Raw genomic sequence first — 18,067 nt, 5'->3', positions numbered from 1 at the left:
GATGCACACAACTTTCCCTGTCTTTTCTTGCCTGTGTCCCATTGTTTTTGGAATATGTTGCAGGCATTAAATTCAAAATAAGTGTATATTTACAAAAAAACAAAAAATAAAGTTGATCAGTTTGAACATTAAACATCTTGTTTTTGTACTCTATTCAAGTAAGTAAATGTCAAAAAGGATTTGCAAATCATTGCATTTTGTTCTGTTTTCCACAGTGTCCTAGCTTTTTTGGAATTGAGGTTGTATAATAATTCATAGACTGCATTCTAATCCAACAAGTCTATAACTCTTTGTTTACTCCCTAAGACATTTCTCTTTCTATTCTTTCACAAAACTTAGACTATGTCAAGTTATTCCAAGGGACTGACTTGACACAGTATACTCTATCTTGTAAGGGGTCTTCAGAGAAAAAAACAAGAGCATTTGAGCTAAGCAAAGACACAGGCCCTGCCATACTGCAAAGAAATGGAGTGTTATATTTTCAACTCACGAATGACATGAAAGTAAACATTAGAGGCTTCATACAGCTGCTGTTTACGGCAGTATTATTAGATTGGACTGTATTATATTGTGTTTATCTGACTTGCTCTCTATAATTGTTATCTAATGAATGGTGATATGAAGTAATCTCACTAAAAACTGATTATGGTCCTGCTGTGTCAGATTTCATGTGTTCCAGTTATTAGTACATATAATGTTATCTTTGAGCATCAGAATTAAAACCACTGACACTTGAAGTGTCGCTGTAACTGGTGCCTGAACCTGTAAAACCTGTTGACTGGCCTCTTCAGTTTGTGCACACAAGCCTAAAGGTACTGACGTCCATACTGCCTGTGATCCTTTGGTCATTTAGTATATCAGATATGTTACCACTTCAGTCTGTGCTTGTTTCCTTGATTACCTTGTGAGACTGGGGAAACTTTGGTTTATGATTGATTCATATGTGTGGATGTAACGCGTGGGTCTGAATCCAGAGAAACAAAGTGGTGGGTAAATACTGATGCCAGACCCATACAAACTGTTCAGAGCTTTTAATTTGGACAACAAGGATTAAACCAATGTTAAAATGACATCAAATCCAAGGCCTGGCTGGTAAACCCAGCCAACTAGTAAGAGTTGAGTAATGAGAGACAGATGGAGGGAAACGGGGCAGAAAAAGAAAAGTCAAGCTATTAACTCAAGTCACCCTCAATATAAGGATTCACAGATGCGGGAGACCAAAGTTACAAAAACGTATTTCTTCTAAAATAAAAAAGGCCTTTGCCGTGAAAATGATGTGTAGAATCTATGTACATCATTCTCAGTTCATGTATGCATACAAAAAAATCCACATCACAAGATGCTTGTGTTCAAGTATATTCACCAACTTCATCTCCATGATTTAGCATTCTCATCTTTCCACATTTTTTGAAATAAAATGTCCTTCAAAATAAAAACAAAATGCAGAAAACCACATTTTATGTCCTACCAATACATATATACTGTATAAATACATACATAAATATATTTTACATACAACAGCCATAAATTTGAAAAGGGGATATACAGAGCAAAGGGGAGGGGGGTGGTAGTGTGTGTTTTAGCTTGTGTTGTAAAATGGTTTGTCCCTCTATGATCTTGTCAGTCATACGCGGGTGTGGTGTTGTGTGTCTGTGTCCATTCACACACACACACACACACACACACACACACACACACACACACACACACACACAGACACAGACACACATCGTAGATGTAGCCATCTCAGTTGGCCCAGTAGGGGGAGCTGCCGTAGCTCGACTTGTTGACTTGGCTCTTCTGCTGCAGGCTGCTGGACTGGCCACGCTGGCTTGGACCACCCTGAATGTGGACAGACGTGTGTGTGTAAGCATCATAAAAAACTCTCACAGGTAAAACCTGCACAGCAACAAATTATCTGCAGGTGTTACCTGTCCATCCTGAGCTAGATGGTGGTGCAGCAGCTGTGAGTGTGGTTGCTGGTGAGGCAGGATGTGGAGGAATGGGGCCGGTGCATAGCCTCCAGGAGCTGCTCCAGGGTTCAGAGGTCCTGGACCCCCCAGTGCTGATGGCAGACTGAAGGGAGGAGGGGTCCCCGCATGGAAACCCTGCTTATCAAAAGACTGCAGACAGAGGAGGAGGGACAAATGACACTCAAAACCTTTTTATTTATTGGTATAAACACCAACTCCACAGCAGGACAACAGGGTGGATGGCTAGTCGAGGTGTTTCAGGCTTACCTGGGTCTTATTGTAAACACTTCCACTGATGTCTGGCACACCCGAGTTACTGGACGTCACTGAGACGCCTGCAGAATGACAGCAAACACATTTACACGTCAGAACTCCACATGACTTTAAAAACTAACCTATTGGATTGACACATTAAAAAGAGTGTGTTTCTTCTTCTTACCTTTCCCGGGCCCAGAAGCAGCAGATTTGGCTTGTGCCTGTGAGGAGGAGTTGTATCCTTTACTGTAGTCCACTCCTGCTGGCCCCGCTGTCAGCTCCTCATACCCTGGGACAGGAAAACATCAACTTCAGAGTCCAAACAATACACACAATTTCCTGTGCAAGAAAATCCTTGTGATAAGGAAGGACTGATGGAGCATAGGGGACCACGATGGAAGTAAGTCCAGGACTTTGACGTTTTGTTGCAGAAAATGTTTTGTATGCGTCTATTTTTACTGCTGTATAATACTAATATACAATGATAAATATTAATTTCAACAAAAACTAATTAGTGTACTTGCTTACCTGAGCTGAAGGTGTGCTGGCCGTAACCGCTGGGCTGCTGCTGTGTCTGCTGCTGGAAGGGGCTCGCCGAGGGGTTTCCCAGACCGAGGCCCATACTGTGCTGCTTGGCCGAGGCTGGTCCGGGGCCCCCGGGAGGAACAAACATGGTGGGGCCATACTGGAAGGCGGCAGCACTGGGTACAGCGCCAGGCACCCCGGGGTAGTAAGGCAGGCCCGTGTAGCTGTAGCCCGGAGGCAGAAAGGCCTGCTGACTGCTGTGGTGCTGCGGCTGGCCCTGCGGCTGAGGCTGGGCCTGGGGAGGCTGAGGCTGCGCCTGGTTCTGTCCTTGGCTCTGGCCTTGGGGCGGCTGTGGGGCCGCCAGGCTCGTGGGGGGTGCTGGGGAGGTGGAGTCATTCCTGCCGAACTTTGTGACTTCACCTGACGAAACAGATGAGATGTCAGGTGAGAACAACCTCTTGATTTTTGGATTTTTTTTTCAGACAAGGCCAGGAAAGGGTGAAGGGGCTTTACCTGAGTAGGGGCTGTTGGCTAGGCTCCCGTCTCTACCAGAGAGAGTCGCTGTGGGGCCGGGGAATGTGATTCCATAGTAATCCTGCAAAGAGGGCTGAAGGACAGGAGAGGATCAGGAGAGGAGTCACATAACAACCAAACAAGCTAGAAAACCCTGAACAAGTACTAAAGAAGAAGTGAAGAGCTGTCCTGAGAGTGTAGTGGTTGCCCACCATTGGCAGTCTGGACTGTAGCATATGAAGGTCTTCGTAGCCATAGATCTGCTGTGAAACACAAAGGACAGGGACAATCAGCTACTAAAACCGATAACCAAGAAAAATAAGCACACTGCAATGATTGTAGATCCTGAGGGGCTACTTACTGGGTATGCTGGCAGCAGCCCCCCTGGGCCCATGATATACTGGTTGGGCAATAGAGGAGGCACTCCCTGGGACAAGTTAGGAGGAGCTTTACCTGTCAACACAATCACACAACAACCATCCCTTTAATATACGCTCATGTGAACAAACAGCAACAAGTATTTGGGCTTATATTATCAGCAGAGCGCAACAATGAGTGAAAACAACTCATCACATATTAACATTCCCCATGTCCAGAGTGTGTGTGTGTGTGTGTGTGTGTGTGTGTGCGCATACCAGTGGAGGAGGAGAGAAGGGGTGTGGTCCTGGGGGCAGAGAGGTTGGATGTGGCAGTAGCTCCATTGGAGCCAAGTCCCAGCGCTGTGCTGGCAGCAATGGCAGCAGAGTGAAGTCCGCTGGTGCCAACGATACCACCGACTGTGCTGCTCATGTTGTTGCCCATGTTGGGCATGTTGGCCAGGTGGCTGATGCCGCTGCTACTGTTGCTGCTGTTGTGGGTTGAGTGGAGTGCTGAGGGCTGCGATGACGTGTAAGAGCCAGTGGTAGGAGCCAGGGAGCTCACGCTGCTGTTGTCAACACTGGTGTACTGAGGACATACGGGAAGGGGGACAGCCGTTAAATTTGAAATATATTTTTTAAATTTCATTTGGCAATGCATACATACACGCACTGTTTGTGTACTGGCACTAATATACTGCAGATCAAGGGTCTCTACTGTAAACACCTAGGTGGCATTACCCTCTATATTTTCATGGAGGCAACAATCAGTGTGACTGTGGTTGTGGAAGTCACGACAGGTACTTACAGTGAGAGAGCTGGAGCCGAGAGCTGAAACTGAGGAATGACTGCTGACATGGCTGCAGAGTGAAGGCAAAGAGGACAGACAATTTTAAACACTAAGAAAGTATTACTGTGTATTCAGAAATACATTTGTTTTATATAAACAGGAGTGGCAGCATGAGGCACCCACTAGTCTGCTCTCTCTTAAGAATTCCGGCTGACCAAACATGGTGGTAAATTCAACTCAAGCAATGAATTTCAGGTTTCCTTATTGCCCAGTCAAAGCTGGTTATCAGTCTGCCATGTGTGCGTCTGTCACCTGTTGAGGGAGTTGAGCTGGCTGGCTGAGGGCAGGTCCTGTGCCAGGTTGGAGAGCGTGGTGGAGCTGTGTGCAGGCAGGGTAGAGGGTAAGTGGGAGGAGGGTGCTGAGGCACCGTTGGTGCTGATGCTTAGAGACGGCGACTCTGGCTTGGGTGTGGAGGATGCTGATGAAGCTGAGACAAGGACGAAAGAAAAAGTCTTTATTTGTAACAGACTCAAAACAGCCCAGCCCAAGAATAATGGCTGTTGGTAGACATTTACAATAGAAATTATACACTGAAGAAATAAATCAGTAATAGGTAACTTACTGTCTAGAGCTGCAGAGGTCCTTACACCATTCAGACCATTCTGGGGATAAGAAAAAAGCCACTTAGTGTCAGTGTATAATGATAATGGGAATGACACAGTGAGGACATTTTTCCACCGGTAAATAAACTTGAGACAACATCAGTGTTACCAATTACACAGGATATTTTACAAGATAAGATATACATCAATGACACCAAATATCTAGAGAGGCAGGTTATTCCTCAGCAGCAGTTTGTAAAGTCTGAATCGCGGGGTGGAAAATTTATCGGTTGATCAGTTTGTGGTCGTGTGCCATGATGCCAATCCAGGTGTGCCGTTGGATCTTGTGATAACCACACATAATTATTGCAATATTCAACTTGAATTTTTTAATTGACTGTATCAGTATGTTGTGCACACCCTTTTCCCAATAAAGAGGCAAACTCTGGCTAAAAAATGTAATTTAATTAAAAAAACCTTCATGGAGAACCTATTTGTAGCCGTTTGCACTTGGGAAATTTAGGTGTGTGACACATCAAAGGCCCTGATTGGCAGCCAGTATGAGGGATGATAACATTTAAAAGGAGAAAGCCGAGAGTGGGACAATGGATCACTTTATTGTACAGAGCAAATTACAACAAAGCACCAGCAAGACGACCTACCACCGAAAGAAAAGAGAGAAGAAAAAAACTGTCAGTAGACAGTATCCCAAAAGCTACCTGTGTTTTTTTATTGTCTTGTGTCGTGAGAAGAGTGATAACACACGTTATAGAAGCTGCACAGATAAAAATACAGGTGCCTTGAAATTTTAGCTTGTCCTTTCGTATGCCTTGGGCACAAAGAGTTTGAAAACCACTGGTTTAGAGGAATAACTGCTGCAGAGTGAAAGCAAACTTTAAGATCCAGAGCTGGACAGCGGGGTGTGCATGGGAACAGAGCCAGTTATATCTTAAGTAGTCTGGAGAAAAGATGGACAACACTAAAATGAAAGCGCTGTCGTTCTAAGAAATAGAGTGTTCTAAATTAAGTTACACTTTCACTGCACCTGGCAATGTGCTGCTCCATCTGTGCCCAGTGTAGGCTCTAATCTCTGACAGTGTGGTGCTCTAAATAACTTAACTGTAGGCTTTATTTACTCCAACAGCACTCCTAAACAACGGTCCAGCTCCAAAAATAGAAAAGAAATATGTGGCGGCAAATACTGATACTGTGGCAGGCCACCACAAATATATCAATGTGTGGGAAACCCTGGATCTTTAGAAAAAAAAAACCTGATGATTAGAAGATTGGCTTACTGATATCATCAGGTTCTCTATTAGCATTAGGCTTTAAAAAAAAATAATAATAAAGTCAATAATATTGCCAAATAGGCACTTTTGCTTTTCCTTTGACAGCAAATCCTGTTTTACAAATTAGGATTTTATTTGATGTGCGTGATGAACGATCAGCTGAAATAAATCTGCTTATACAACCTTTAAGTTCACACAGTTTCCCAACATGGGTCTGAACCTCATGTGAACTGTTGACCTGTGACCTGCAGTTTCTCAGTGTCACACTGTATATACAAGACGCAGATATGTGAGAAATATTTTTACTGATTTCTCATCTCTATCAACTACAGAAGTTAAAATCCTTAAAAGGCAGGATAAGCATTTCTGTTGCGTATTTCCACTCACCATGACTGGCCCCGTGGCCTCTTTGCTCTGGGAAAAGGCCAGTCGTGTGTGAGGGGGCATGGTCCCATCGTAGCTTCCCCCGACTGTGGAGAAGTGAGAGGAGGAGGGTACAGAGGAGGAGGTGGTGGAGGCTGTCGAAGACGAGGAGGAAGGGTTGGAGGAGCTGGCAGTCCCTAATGAGGAGGGAGTGAGGCTGGGCAGCGGCACCGAGGAGTGATATACTGGCTCTGATGAGGAGAGGGGAAGAGGCAGGGCAACGGAGAGTGGGCTGCCCAGCGACTCACTGCAGGACAACAGCAGGGAGAGAGGAAAATGTTATCCGACAAAATTTGTTCTTCATTATATATTATAAAGAGGTGGAACTAGTCAGTCAGCAGTGACGTACCTGAGCGGTTTAGAGTACAGGCTTGTTTGGCTCTGTGTCCCTGGTCCCGGTGCAGGTGGTGCTGGGGCAGGGGCCGGTGTGGACTCCCTGGATGCCACACTCACACAACTGTCCACGACTCCAAACTCCGGCAATGCCGACTCAGAGCCAAAGTCGAGAGCTCCAAACTGGAGGTTTAGCCCGGGGACGTCAGCTGAGCCTGGCATCTCTACCGCTGTGGAGGGGATCTGCCAGGATGGAGGGATCACGGTCAGGTTTCAGTATTGTGACTTTATGTTCATATAACTACTTACATTTGGTCACTTACAAAACATTTGCTACAATATGTGAGTTGTTGCCTTGACAATCGAGATACAAAATCTCAGACCCACACAGGACAGTGAAAACCTTCCATAAACCACCACGCAGTCTGGTTCAGTTTAGTTCAGATTAAAATACCCTGGAGCTGGGCACCTGGTAACTCATTGGGTAGAGTGCATACCATTAAGACTGAGTCCCTATTGCAGCGTGGCCGTGGTTTGAGTTTGGCCCTGGCCCTTTGCTGTGCATCATTCCCTGCCTTCCCTGTCTCTCTATCGCTTTAAAAAATAAAGCAGAAATGCTAAAAAAAACAAACACAGGAGCTGAATTCAAGAGAAGCCACATGTGCATCAGATTGTAAGTGCAACTCTCACCTTCGACGTGGGAGGTATCCTTCGTTTCTGGCCTTTGAGCTGTGCCCGTTGCTGCTGTGGTGTACTGCTGCCCTGAGGGTCCAGCCCTGCGCCGGGGGCAGGAGGTTTAGCACCAGCAGCCATCACCGGGCCTGCCTGTGCTAGTGTGCTGGTGTGGTGGGGAGCAGGCGAGGCTGAAGCGGGGGGCGCTTGCTGTTGCGATGGAGGACTGGGTTGACGTGCCAGAGGCAAGGAGGGGCCGGCGTGCCTCTGAACCAGCTGGCTCAGCACAAGAGAAGGCTCTGGCTGCAGGCCAAACTCACCTGCAGTGACAAACACACAACCAAACAAAAGGACAAAGTGTGGTTATTAAAAAGAAATCAATACATCTCTACATTCATATATGGGACAAAAACACACAAACTTCTATTCATGGCTGCACTGTGAACACTTACGGCTGAACTGCGAGGACAGCGAGGTGGTGTTGGATTCCGACGCCTTAATGTCCCAGCTTGATGAGGAGGGTGGAGGTACAGGTGCTCCCAGGCCTGGCAGTCTGCCAATAGAGGTGTTGCTTCCTTGGGTGCTGGCAGGAGGTGCGGCCTGGGATGAAGGTAGCGGACCCAAGCCAGGACCCTTTAGCTGTTCCAGTATCTGAGCTCCAGCGCTGGGCTGAGTCCTTTTGGCCTGGCCCAAGTCCCCAAAACCAGCTCCCAGAACTGACGACTGGTAGAGACAGAAGGAGAGTATAATGGTCAGTCTTTGTTTCTGTGTATGTAATTATTCACATGTGATATATGGAGGAATGTGTATGAAAAAATGGTGCAGAGAAAAGCAACTTTGTTTTCTTTTCTTTTTTTTTCTTTTTTTTTTACCAGAGCAGCATGAGCATAGCTTGTGCTACTGGTGGCGTTGCGGCTGGGGGGCAGCTGCTGTTGCTGTGATGGCTGGTGGTGGTGATGGTGGTGGGAGTTGGTGAAGACCAGACTCTGAGAGGAAGAGGACGAAGGTGGTTCTCTTCCCCCAACTACAGGCTTCTGCAGCAGAGAGGCGAGGTCCAGACTAACACAGAAACAGTTGGTAAAGTCAATTAGAAAATGTTTGCAGGACACACAGTCAAAAGCTGCTAAATGTTATGTGTTATAAATGGATGTATGTATGCTCCGACAGCTTGACGGACCATCACAAAGGGGCGGGGCTTTACAAAGGGTCAGTTGTTGTAAAATTAAGTTACATCAGGGCCAGTGTATTATAATTGCTCCAGTAAGGTACCTTTGCCCAGGTGTGATGTGATTCTCAGCAGGAGGTGCACATGAGGAAGTGAACACTTTGGTCTCCGAGAGCTGCAGGAACAAACAACAACACAGGAAACACAAGTGTTTTTTAATCATGCACCAAACATTTGCTTGTGACTGACAGACTTCTCCTGTAATTGTATCAACTCACACTAACATCTTCATTCCAGTCCTCAGCTGACCAGTCTTCCAAGGTATGTCTCCAGGTTACTAGAGAGCAACAAGTGATCAAAGTTTAAATACAGGTGGGATAGGTAGGTAAACAGGATGCATGATGTCTGTTGCTTATGTACATTTGCATAAAACACACAGAGCTAACAGCTCTGTCTGCTCAATACATTGAATGTATTTGTTCACCACAGAGTAGCACACTCGTCTGAAGAGCTCACCTGTCCCATCTGTGCTGTTATTGGCTGCCGTGTCCCACACCTCAGTTTGTGTGGTCCCTGATCCAGCCTCCGAGGTATAGTCTGCTGGATTGAAGGTCCTGGGGAACAGTCACGGAGAGGTATATTTAGTTACACAGAAGTAAACTGAAAGGGCAGGGAGAATTTGAAATATTCAAGTATTATTTTCTTACAAAACGGTGTCTGGAGTAGGGCTGGGTACTGTTTTTTGTACCTTTTTTTGGTATTTTACTCTCTCTGCAATTAAAAAAAAAAAGTCTAATTTCTGAACACTGAACGAGTTCTGAACCCAATGGTAGTCTGAAGTAATAATGTTTATTATTCATACTATTCACTGGGCTAAGATTTTTCTGGCCTTTGGGGTTCTTATGCTGTGTAGAAGCTGAGGTGAGATACATTCACAATTATTTTATTCAGATGTTAATGCAACTGGTGACCAAAGACTTTCAACAGACACTCTCTAAGAAGCAAACACAAGCATGTAAAAAGACATCCCAAAGAGGTGCGGGGAAAATGCTCTCATTCAGAAACAAAAACCAAACAAAAGTCAATTTTCTAGCCTGAAATAACTCTCTGGTTCTAATTAATTTACACCTAAAAATATGTGAAAATTCCTGTGAGTGTGAGTGTGAGTGTGTGTGTGTGTGTGTGTGTTGCCACCATACCCCATGCCCTGGGCTGAGAACCGGCTCCCTGGCGGTGCTCTGCCTCTGCCTCGACCTCCAGATCCTGCATCACATTCACATCAAAGGTCAACATCTACCCCAGTGTTGGGTGAACTGAAAAGTGTTTTAATGTGCAACTGCTCACCTCGACCACCGCCTCTGGCCCTCCGACCTCGATCTGAACCTCTGTCCACTGGTGTCACCTCCACACCATTCTCCTCTGGACGTGCTGTGTGTATAGAAACGCATGCAAGAATGAGAAGAGACACCACTTTAGTAACAGTATGCTGTAATCAAACATAGTGGAGAGAGAGACTCTGAACTAGATTTAAGTTTAAGTGAAGTTAAAACTCTATACCCGGTCGACTGCGACTGGCCCCCCTGCCCTTGCGGTTGGCAGCCGCACGGCCCTTGCTCGCCTCCCTCTCTCCTTTCTTCTCCCGGTTTTCCTTGTTCTCCTTGCTGTCTGATGGACCGTCCTTCACCAGGGGCTTCTTCTTCCCTACTGTCTCCCATGAGGTCTAAATACAGAGCAGAAACAAGAGGACGAAGAAGAAAAAAGTACAGATATAATGATTATAATTGGAGCACTAACTGTAGCTCACATGTTCCCTGTTGCACTAGTTTCAAACACTTACAAACTATAGCCAGAAGTAAAAGAAGATATCAGCACTGACAATAAGCTTCAGTGAGCAGAGTAGGCAGTTTTCTAAATACAGAAAAAAGTTTCTTTGCCTCCAGTTCACTAACATTTCACAGTTGTATCATGTCAAAAGTAGCCTCTGGCATTCTGTGGTTGGTGTATTTTGTTCAAGAGGATAAAGAGACACTACCAAACACTACAGAGGACACTGTAAAAACATTTCTGGATACAGTAACAGAAAAGCTGTTATGTCGGCTATTTTTTTGACCAACTTCTGTACTGAAGTGTGCACTATGCAGCTGTGTTATGTAAGATAAACATCAGAGGAGGACTTTTAATTAATAGGCAACATTAAAACAACTCAGAATGAAACTAAGGGTAAAACAACATACTGATTATAATTATACAATCACTTCAGTTGCAATGTTAATTATTTAATAGGCCACTCTCCTCTTGTGCTACACCTACTCTTACAACACAGAAAACTCACTCAGTAACTACTCCTTTTGTTTACGACCTTTAGGATCTTGAAAAGTACAGTAGAAGCACATGTAATGACAGGGTTACAGTATATACCATAACAACAGAGACTTCCACGTGAAAGGAGAAAACCGGCTATTTGCTATTTTTGGATTTCCACAAAACCAAAACAACAACCAGGGTAGTTGTCTGGCTGGCCGCCCTGCCCGACAGCCTCTCCTCGCCATCTGTGCCAACTGGTACTCTTCAGAAATCGTGGACAGTGGTGTAACTTTGTGCTAAAATTTCCTGATATTAGAGAAAGCAAGCTGCTCAGCAGTCACTGTGGCAAAGCACAGCTCAGATATGGCTGACTGAACTCGTTTTCACCAGCATTTACAGAAAAACCTACTGTTTTTCACAGCATTTGTTCATCTTCTGAGCAAGTTACATAACTTGAAATCTAGTACTAATGTGCCGGAAAGCTTGAATCTATTATTCAAAGGGATACTATGCAGGACTGCGTGTTAGGCTACTGTTTGTAAACACACTGACTAGCGAGAGTGTAAGTAAAGAATGACCTCAGATTCACTCCAGTTTGGTGTTTCGTCTCGCTATATTTAAATATTTTCAGCGCTGTGCCTCTTGGATGCCTGCTGCTTACAATCTGGCACCTGATCGTTACCTTTTTATAAAGCCCAGACCTGACCTCAGCGCTGCAGGAGTACACACCCATAAATGTCCCAAACACAGAAAACAAGAAAAGAACAGGCATAGGGAAAAGACTGTGCAGAAAAATACACCACCACACACCTCTAGTGGGTCATAAGTGATGATTAAGTGGGATTACTTCTGCATGAGTCGATACATTTCATTTCGGAAAACCCTGCATAGCATTACTTTAACTAAGGAAAAAGGTCACAAAGACAAATTAACTATCTCTCTGTAGTGTTTCCTGTTTTGTCAGGCTGTGTACACAGGATGCGTTTCAGGCATCTGATTCTATTTTAGTCAGTGTAGCTGTCTTTACAGGCCATGCAATGGCTTGCATTTTGCTTTACATGCATTTTAAAATCAAAACTACAGGGACTGTGCATTGGGCTTTGCACGCCGCTAAAGCACAGGTGATGACACAGCAGAACTCCACCTGAACACATCCTGTGGGTCAGGCGAGCATGCTATTATTATTCTCATGCAGATAGTTTGGTTCTGTGAAAGCAGTATGCAGACTGATTTGTTTATCCTGATTTTATTTCTCTTTAACAGTCACAATCTTTGAGTTTACTCTATGTGTTTTTGTTCACTGTATCTCATCTTAATTGTGATAATTACACCAACAACAGATCATAGTGGGTTCACAATAACCTGCATGTTCTCATCTAAAATCTCGACTGTATCAACACTTGGACAAAAAAAAAAAAGAAAAGAAAAGAAAGTGAGCTTTACCTATTTGAGAATCTGAGAAGTTTTTTGGTCATGATCCAGCCGACTGTCAATAAGCCTGCACTTTTTAAAGTTTGTGCTTAAGGACTTGTTGCTTTGACAACGGCCTCCACATGAATTTTAAACCAGCTTCGTGGCACAGAAGAAACAAAACAGACACATGACAAATCGTCAGCATTCTTATCTGGATAACTCTGTTATCTTCGTACGAAGAACAGGGTCTTGGTCTGAGACCTGTTGTGTAGTGTGTGCACCCACCCTCACATCAACATGTCAACACTCTGGGACAAAAAAATGTCTTTTGGCGTGAGCAGCACAGCAACTCAGAGATTCCCAAAGTCTTGCAGCACAAGGCCTAAGCTGTGGCAGAGAGCCAGCATGCACAATACCAGGACCATGAAACCGGCCGAGATAAATGATACTAAGCCATTATAAAGCTTATTACTGTTGTGGAAAAAAAGGGCCATTTGATTTGTTGAAACGCAGGTACAATTGAAAATCATGCTGTTGTTTTACCCTGTGCTCCTCAATTTTCCAAATCTAAAATCACACACTCAGTAAAAACACTTATTGTACTGAGGTGCTGCCCCATATTCTGCCTTCCAAACAAAAGAAATGTATTCACAACTTCTGGAACTGCAAATTCATACAGTTGAAAATACCAACAGGCTAGTACGTGAAGTTTAAGAATGTTATTCACCATGTCCGAGGTGCTTTCCAGGAGAAAGTTGATGGCTCTGCTAACATCCTCGTTGCAGTCGTGGAGCGCTACCATGCACTCATCCTGGTTCTTCCCGGTCACCTCCATCAGCTGGGGAAAGCAATAAACACACATCGTATTACAAATGTTTCCTAGACAACAAAGATGTACCAATGACAAAATGCACCAGTTTTGCACTGCATGACAGTAAAAGTCATGGTGTCACTCCAACCTTAAAAAATAGCTTTTTCATGTGTCTATATAAAGCATAGGGGTCATGGAAGAACAGAGACACGGTAAATGGCCTAAGTGTTTCTCACCTGGTTAACTTTGTCCTCAAAGTCAGCATCATTCTTGTCATAGATCACCTGGGCAAGCCGGATCTGTTCAGCAGTAGCCTGCAACACAGAGAGCAAAAGGTAATATATTGGTTAACAAGAGGAAAAAGCGGACAACACAGTATACTCCACTCCTCAGTAACATATAGTTGAATTGAGACCTCTGGGTAAGTTTTAACAAAAGCTTAACATTATAAGCTATAAGGTGGCAGAGCTGTTGTACTGTATGACATCAGACTGTATGGGTAAGCCTAAAAGGATGAATGAAAGTGTTTACTTGGTTTCTATTGTCTGAGGCAAATTGTTGCAGCTAACAGTTAATGTAATCTGAGGCTGCAATTAAAAAAAAATCCTGTTCAATATTGACCAAGGAGGTCTCCTTGCACAATGTGTGCACTGTGGTTTTGTTGGCAAGGGCAATCGTGTGCACACTGGTGTTCTGTCTCAACATTTCTGTGGCTAAGAGAAGCGTGCTTTCACTATTTTTTTTTCCCTCATTTTCATGTGGTTGCAGTGGCTCACCTGTATCTGTTTCTGTGGTTGCGATGTGTGAGTGGCAGCAGGCAGCGCTTTTTCCCGAGGGCCCCGGGCCTTGTCGCTGCCCAGCGAGCTCATCATATACAGTATATACAAAACTCTGTATGTACAAAATAGAAAAATCTGCAGAGGGAACAAGAGACATGGAAGGATGAGTGAAATCAACCAACAGCTCTCACAGATTATATCCACAACCCAAACACATTCACTTCATTTACAGTGTTGTTACAGCCAAGCCTCAATACTTTTGCTTGGGCGAGTGCATAGAAAGAAACAAGTGTTTAACAGCAGAAATATGTGTTGTGAGCATAGCTAAGCCTTATTGCACAATCATGAATACTGCCCTTATGAAGGCTGTAAGACACAGTTGGCCTGGTGACACAACAGCTTTGCTGAAAATCTAGGTCAAGGAGGGAGAGCGACCCAGTGTCCTCTTACAAACAGCACAGACCACTAAGTGTGTGAGGCTGAACAAACACTACACACCCTGACCCCAAATCCCCTCTGTATGCTAGTTTACAGAAACTATGATTATAAACACATACACATACTAAACTGCAGTAAAATGCTGAATTCTGCTCTCTGTGCATTTGACAACTGAGTCCTGTGCACATTGCACTTTGCAAATTGGGTGTGATACCACATAATCAAGCATGAATAATTTTCAGTGGCACAAATTTAACACTTCTCACAACCATATACACACACACAGGAGCTTTATCCACCTGCAAATACATAGAAAAAGGGGATTGCTTAATACCTTGTAAGGAAAAATACCCTGCAGTGCAATTTGAAATGCAACCTTATCCTATGGTTTCCATTACTGGAATAATAACTACACATATCCCCAGTGACCCATTTGTTTTATGTCAGAGAACAATAGCAATCCAGCTTACAGTGCCTGAGTGACGTTGGCAAATGCACTGCTGCCATTGGCTGCTGGTGTGAACAAAGCTAAAGCAAAAGGACGAACTGGCTTTCAATGTAACTTCAGTAAAAAATATAATATATCATAACTGAGAAACCTTCAACAGAAGCAGCACTTTATATTTAATAGACAACATATTAACATATCATTACAAGCACGGGTGTTCACGGTGTTAGAGATAAACAATAACAAAACAACCATTGAGTTACTCCGTTCATCTCAATTGTTCATCACATTTAGTTGGACATGCCGATATGGCAAATAATATACTAGTTAAATTACACATCCATGTTGACATATATTATCATCTACCCAGTCACAGCTGACTAACTGACATTAGCCACCGCTTGTTTTAATAGTACAGGAAGCGGAGCGTTGTTTTGAATCAATGCTAACGTTAGCCCGCTGCTGTTAGGTTACTTATTTCTCAAGTCTACATATGGGGCTATTCACTAACGGTTGTCGTAGCATGTCTAACGTTATCTAGCACAAACAAAACAGATTCTCGTAGCGTCCTTTTCGAATCAACACTGACCGGCTTGGTGCTGTTGGTACTAGGGTCCCTTTGTCCTCGCTAGCATTGCCTCAAGTTAGCTACCAGCATGCTAATGCTGACACTGTAGCGTTACCGTCGATACTGAACAAACGATGCAGCGGGGATGAAGCTAGCTAGCGGTGCTATCTAAATCTGGTCCAAGTTGATAGCCAACGGTCGTCTAACCGGCTTGCTCGTGTCTTATACGTATTTATAGATCCGCTCAGTTATCTAACGACACTGGCAGTTACATCAGGCTTGTCCTCGACACCTTAACAACAGGCTAGCCGGCTAACAACGTAGCTGTGTTAAAATGTAAAAGAAAAAGGCCTCTCAGCGGAGCACAATCCCATCCCGACATTGCTCGCCGGGAAACAAGACAACAGAAAAATTGCGAAAGACATCCCCCACAGCCCCGTGGAAGAGACACAGCCAAGCCAGCGACTAACTATCTCAGTGAAAGCGCGCTTTAGTTAAAGGTTTACACGCGTTGAAATACAGAAAGTTAACTTGAAAACCATTGTAGGAATACTGTTTTTATTACCTGCTAACACGCTTCACTCGGCCAGCAGCAGACAAGGTGGTCACGTGACGTGCGCTGCCGTGGTGGATGCTCCCCTCTCCTCGGGTCACAGCCTGAGACTGTAGTCACAACCGTGGGTGAACCTTACTAACACTCACTCTCAAACACACGTCGCTCAAACTAGGATTGACGTTTGTACTTTTATGTCTTCATATTTTTTATTTTGTCTTTTTATTTTGTCGTCTGTAGCTACATTCCTACACTATGTGAGCACAGTGCAGACTGGTCTACCACCACAGACTGTCCTGTCCTGAAGCCACCATATGGTTGGATAGTATTAAAGGGGAACTTCACCCATTTTCAAAATTCATACATTTTATTCCTATGGTCTAAGACAGTCCAAAAATATCAATTAAAATCACCAACTCTCATCCAAATTCAAAATCTAGAGTGCTAAAACTCAAATTTGTGATGTCATAGGATATAAAGTCTGGAGCTGCTCCATAGACAATGAGTTAGGAAACATGGATGACACAGAGCATCCATGGGTATATGGGTACATTTTTTGTTACAGGACTGAGAACACAGCAGTAGACTAAAGCTCATTTGGCTATATACAAAATTAAACAATCTGTGCGTCCAAAAAGCAGGCCCCCATTCATTGTCTATGGAGCAGCTCCCGACTTTATGACATCACAAGTCTGAGACTTACTTCTCTGGTTTCTAGCTTTGACAAGGAGTAGCTCATGTTCACAAATATAACTTGGACTTCCCTAGGCCATGGAAATAACCTTGGAAGTTTTAATTTAGGTGGCGTTCCCCTTTCATAGCAACGGCTAAATTAGCAGTGAACAGAGGTTGAAGCAAGTTATTGTTCTGCAAAGCACCAGTAAGTCTCTGAACTCATGTCCTAAGGCAAGTTTCATGTCCTAAACTTAGAGTTTAGAGTCCCACACAAGTCATGATGTGCTAATAATGTATGAAATTTACAAAATTCATAGTTTTTCAAAATTTTGCATTTGTCATTACAACTTCATTGGAAGATGTTACATCCCGGTCTATAATTTTCAACCTACATGTTTAGCATACTACAATTTGTTTTTGGTGACCACTGCAGTTTTTATACAGTACAGGCCAAAAGTTTGGACACACCTTCTCATCCAATGTGTTTTCTTTATTTTCATGACTATTTACATTGTAGATTCTCACTGAAGGCATCAAAACTATGAATGAACACATGTGGAGTTATGTACTTAACAAAAAAAGGTGAAATAACTTATATTCTAGTTTCTTCAAAATAGCCACCCTTTGCTCTGATTACTGCTTTGCACACTCTTGGCATTCTCTCCATGAGCTTCAAGAGGTAGTCACCTGAAATGGTTTTCCAACAGTCTTGAAGGAGTTCCCAGAGGTGTTTAGCACTTGTTGGCCCCTTTGCCTTCACTCTGCGGTCCAGCTCACCCCAAACCATCTCGATTGGGTTCAGGTCCGGTGACTGTGGAGGCCAGGTCATCTGCCGCAGCACTCCATCACTCTCCTTCTTGGTTAAATAGCCCTTACACAGCCTGGAGGTGTGTTTGGGGTCATTGTCCTGTTGAAAAATAAATGATCGTCCAACTAAACGCAAACCGGATGGGATGGCATGTCGCTGCAGGATGCTGTGGTAGCCATGCTGGTTCAGTGTGCCTTCAATTTTGAATAAATCCCCAACAGTGTCACCAGCAAAACACCCCCACACCATCACACCTCCTCCTCCATGCTTCACAGTGGGAACCAGGCATGTGGAATCCATCCGTTCACCTTTTCTGCGTCTCACAAAGACACGGCGGTTGGAACCAAAGATCTCAAATTTGGACTCATCAGACC

At 44.0% G+C, this 18,067-nt stretch overlaps 1 protein-coding gene across 3 annotated transcripts; it reads right to left on the bottom strand.

Annotated features, from left to right (window-relative positions):
* Positions 1 to 1,016: 1,016 nt before the first annotated feature.
* ubap2a (ubiquitin associated protein 2a) lies at positions 1,017 to 16,356 on the bottom strand. 3 transcript variants are annotated; one of them, XM_033627291.2, is made up of 27 exons: positions 16,223 to 16,356; positions 14,201 to 14,338; positions 13,661 to 13,738; positions 13,341 to 13,451; positions 10,454 to 10,616; positions 10,241 to 10,324; positions 10,096 to 10,159; positions 9,413 to 9,510; positions 9,175 to 9,233; positions 9,001 to 9,071; positions 8,604 to 8,790; positions 8,184 to 8,454; positions 7,750 to 8,051; positions 7,076 to 7,302; positions 6,691 to 6,973; positions 5,035 to 5,074; positions 4,725 to 4,899; positions 4,431 to 4,482; positions 3,902 to 4,211; positions 3,628 to 3,719; positions 3,479 to 3,529; positions 3,267 to 3,360; positions 2,757 to 3,173; positions 2,413 to 2,517; positions 2,241 to 2,308; positions 1,932 to 2,123; positions 1,017 to 1,842 (listed from the first exon to the last, which is right to left on the bottom strand). In XM_033627291.2, exons 2-27 carry the CDS (start codon positions 14,294 to 14,296, stop codon positions 1,747 to 1,749), a joined length of 3,786 nt encoding a protein of 1,261 aa, XP_033483182.2. In that variant the 5' UTR covers positions 14,297 to 14,338; positions 16,223 to 16,356; the 3' UTR covers positions 1,017 to 1,746. The 3 variants fall into 3 exon arrangements, with proteins under 3 accessions (XP_033483182.2, XP_033483185.2, XP_033483184.2); XM_033627294.2 differs by having other exon boundaries at positions 9,181 to 9,233; XM_033627293.2 differs by lacking the exon at positions 16,223 to 16,356 and adding an exon at positions 15,679 to 15,793.
* Between the last annotated feature and the right edge of the window lie 1,711 nt (positions 16,357 to 18,067).

Source organism: Epinephelus lanceolatus, chromosome 1, assembly GCF_041903045.1.
Source record: "Epinephelus lanceolatus isolate andai-2023 chromosome 1, ASM4190304v1, whole genome shotgun sequence".
Lineage (NCBI taxonomy): Eukaryota > Metazoa > Chordata > Actinopteri > Perciformes > Serranidae > Epinephelus > Epinephelus lanceolatus.
The sequence above is the reverse complement of the archived record's forward strand: the minus strand, read 5'-3'. Positions and strand labels throughout refer to the sequence as shown.

What these genes read in the sequence shown, in the direction of transcription:
- ubap2a (XM_033627291.2), bottom strand. Translation starts at nt 14,296, where the DNA reads ATGATGAGCTCGCTGGGCAGCGACAAGGCCCGGGGCCCTCGGGAAAAA. An exon ending in ACTGGAATGAAGATGTTAGT is followed by an intron (nt 9,072 to 9,174) that starts GTGAGTTGATAC and finishes TTGTTCCTGCAG; the next exon opens with CTCTCGGAGACCAAAGTGTT. An exon ending in GTGTTTACAATAAGACCCAG is followed by an intron (nt 2,124 to 2,240) that starts GTAAGCCTGAAA and finishes CTCTGTCTGCAG; the next exon opens with TCTTTTGATAAGCAGGGTTT.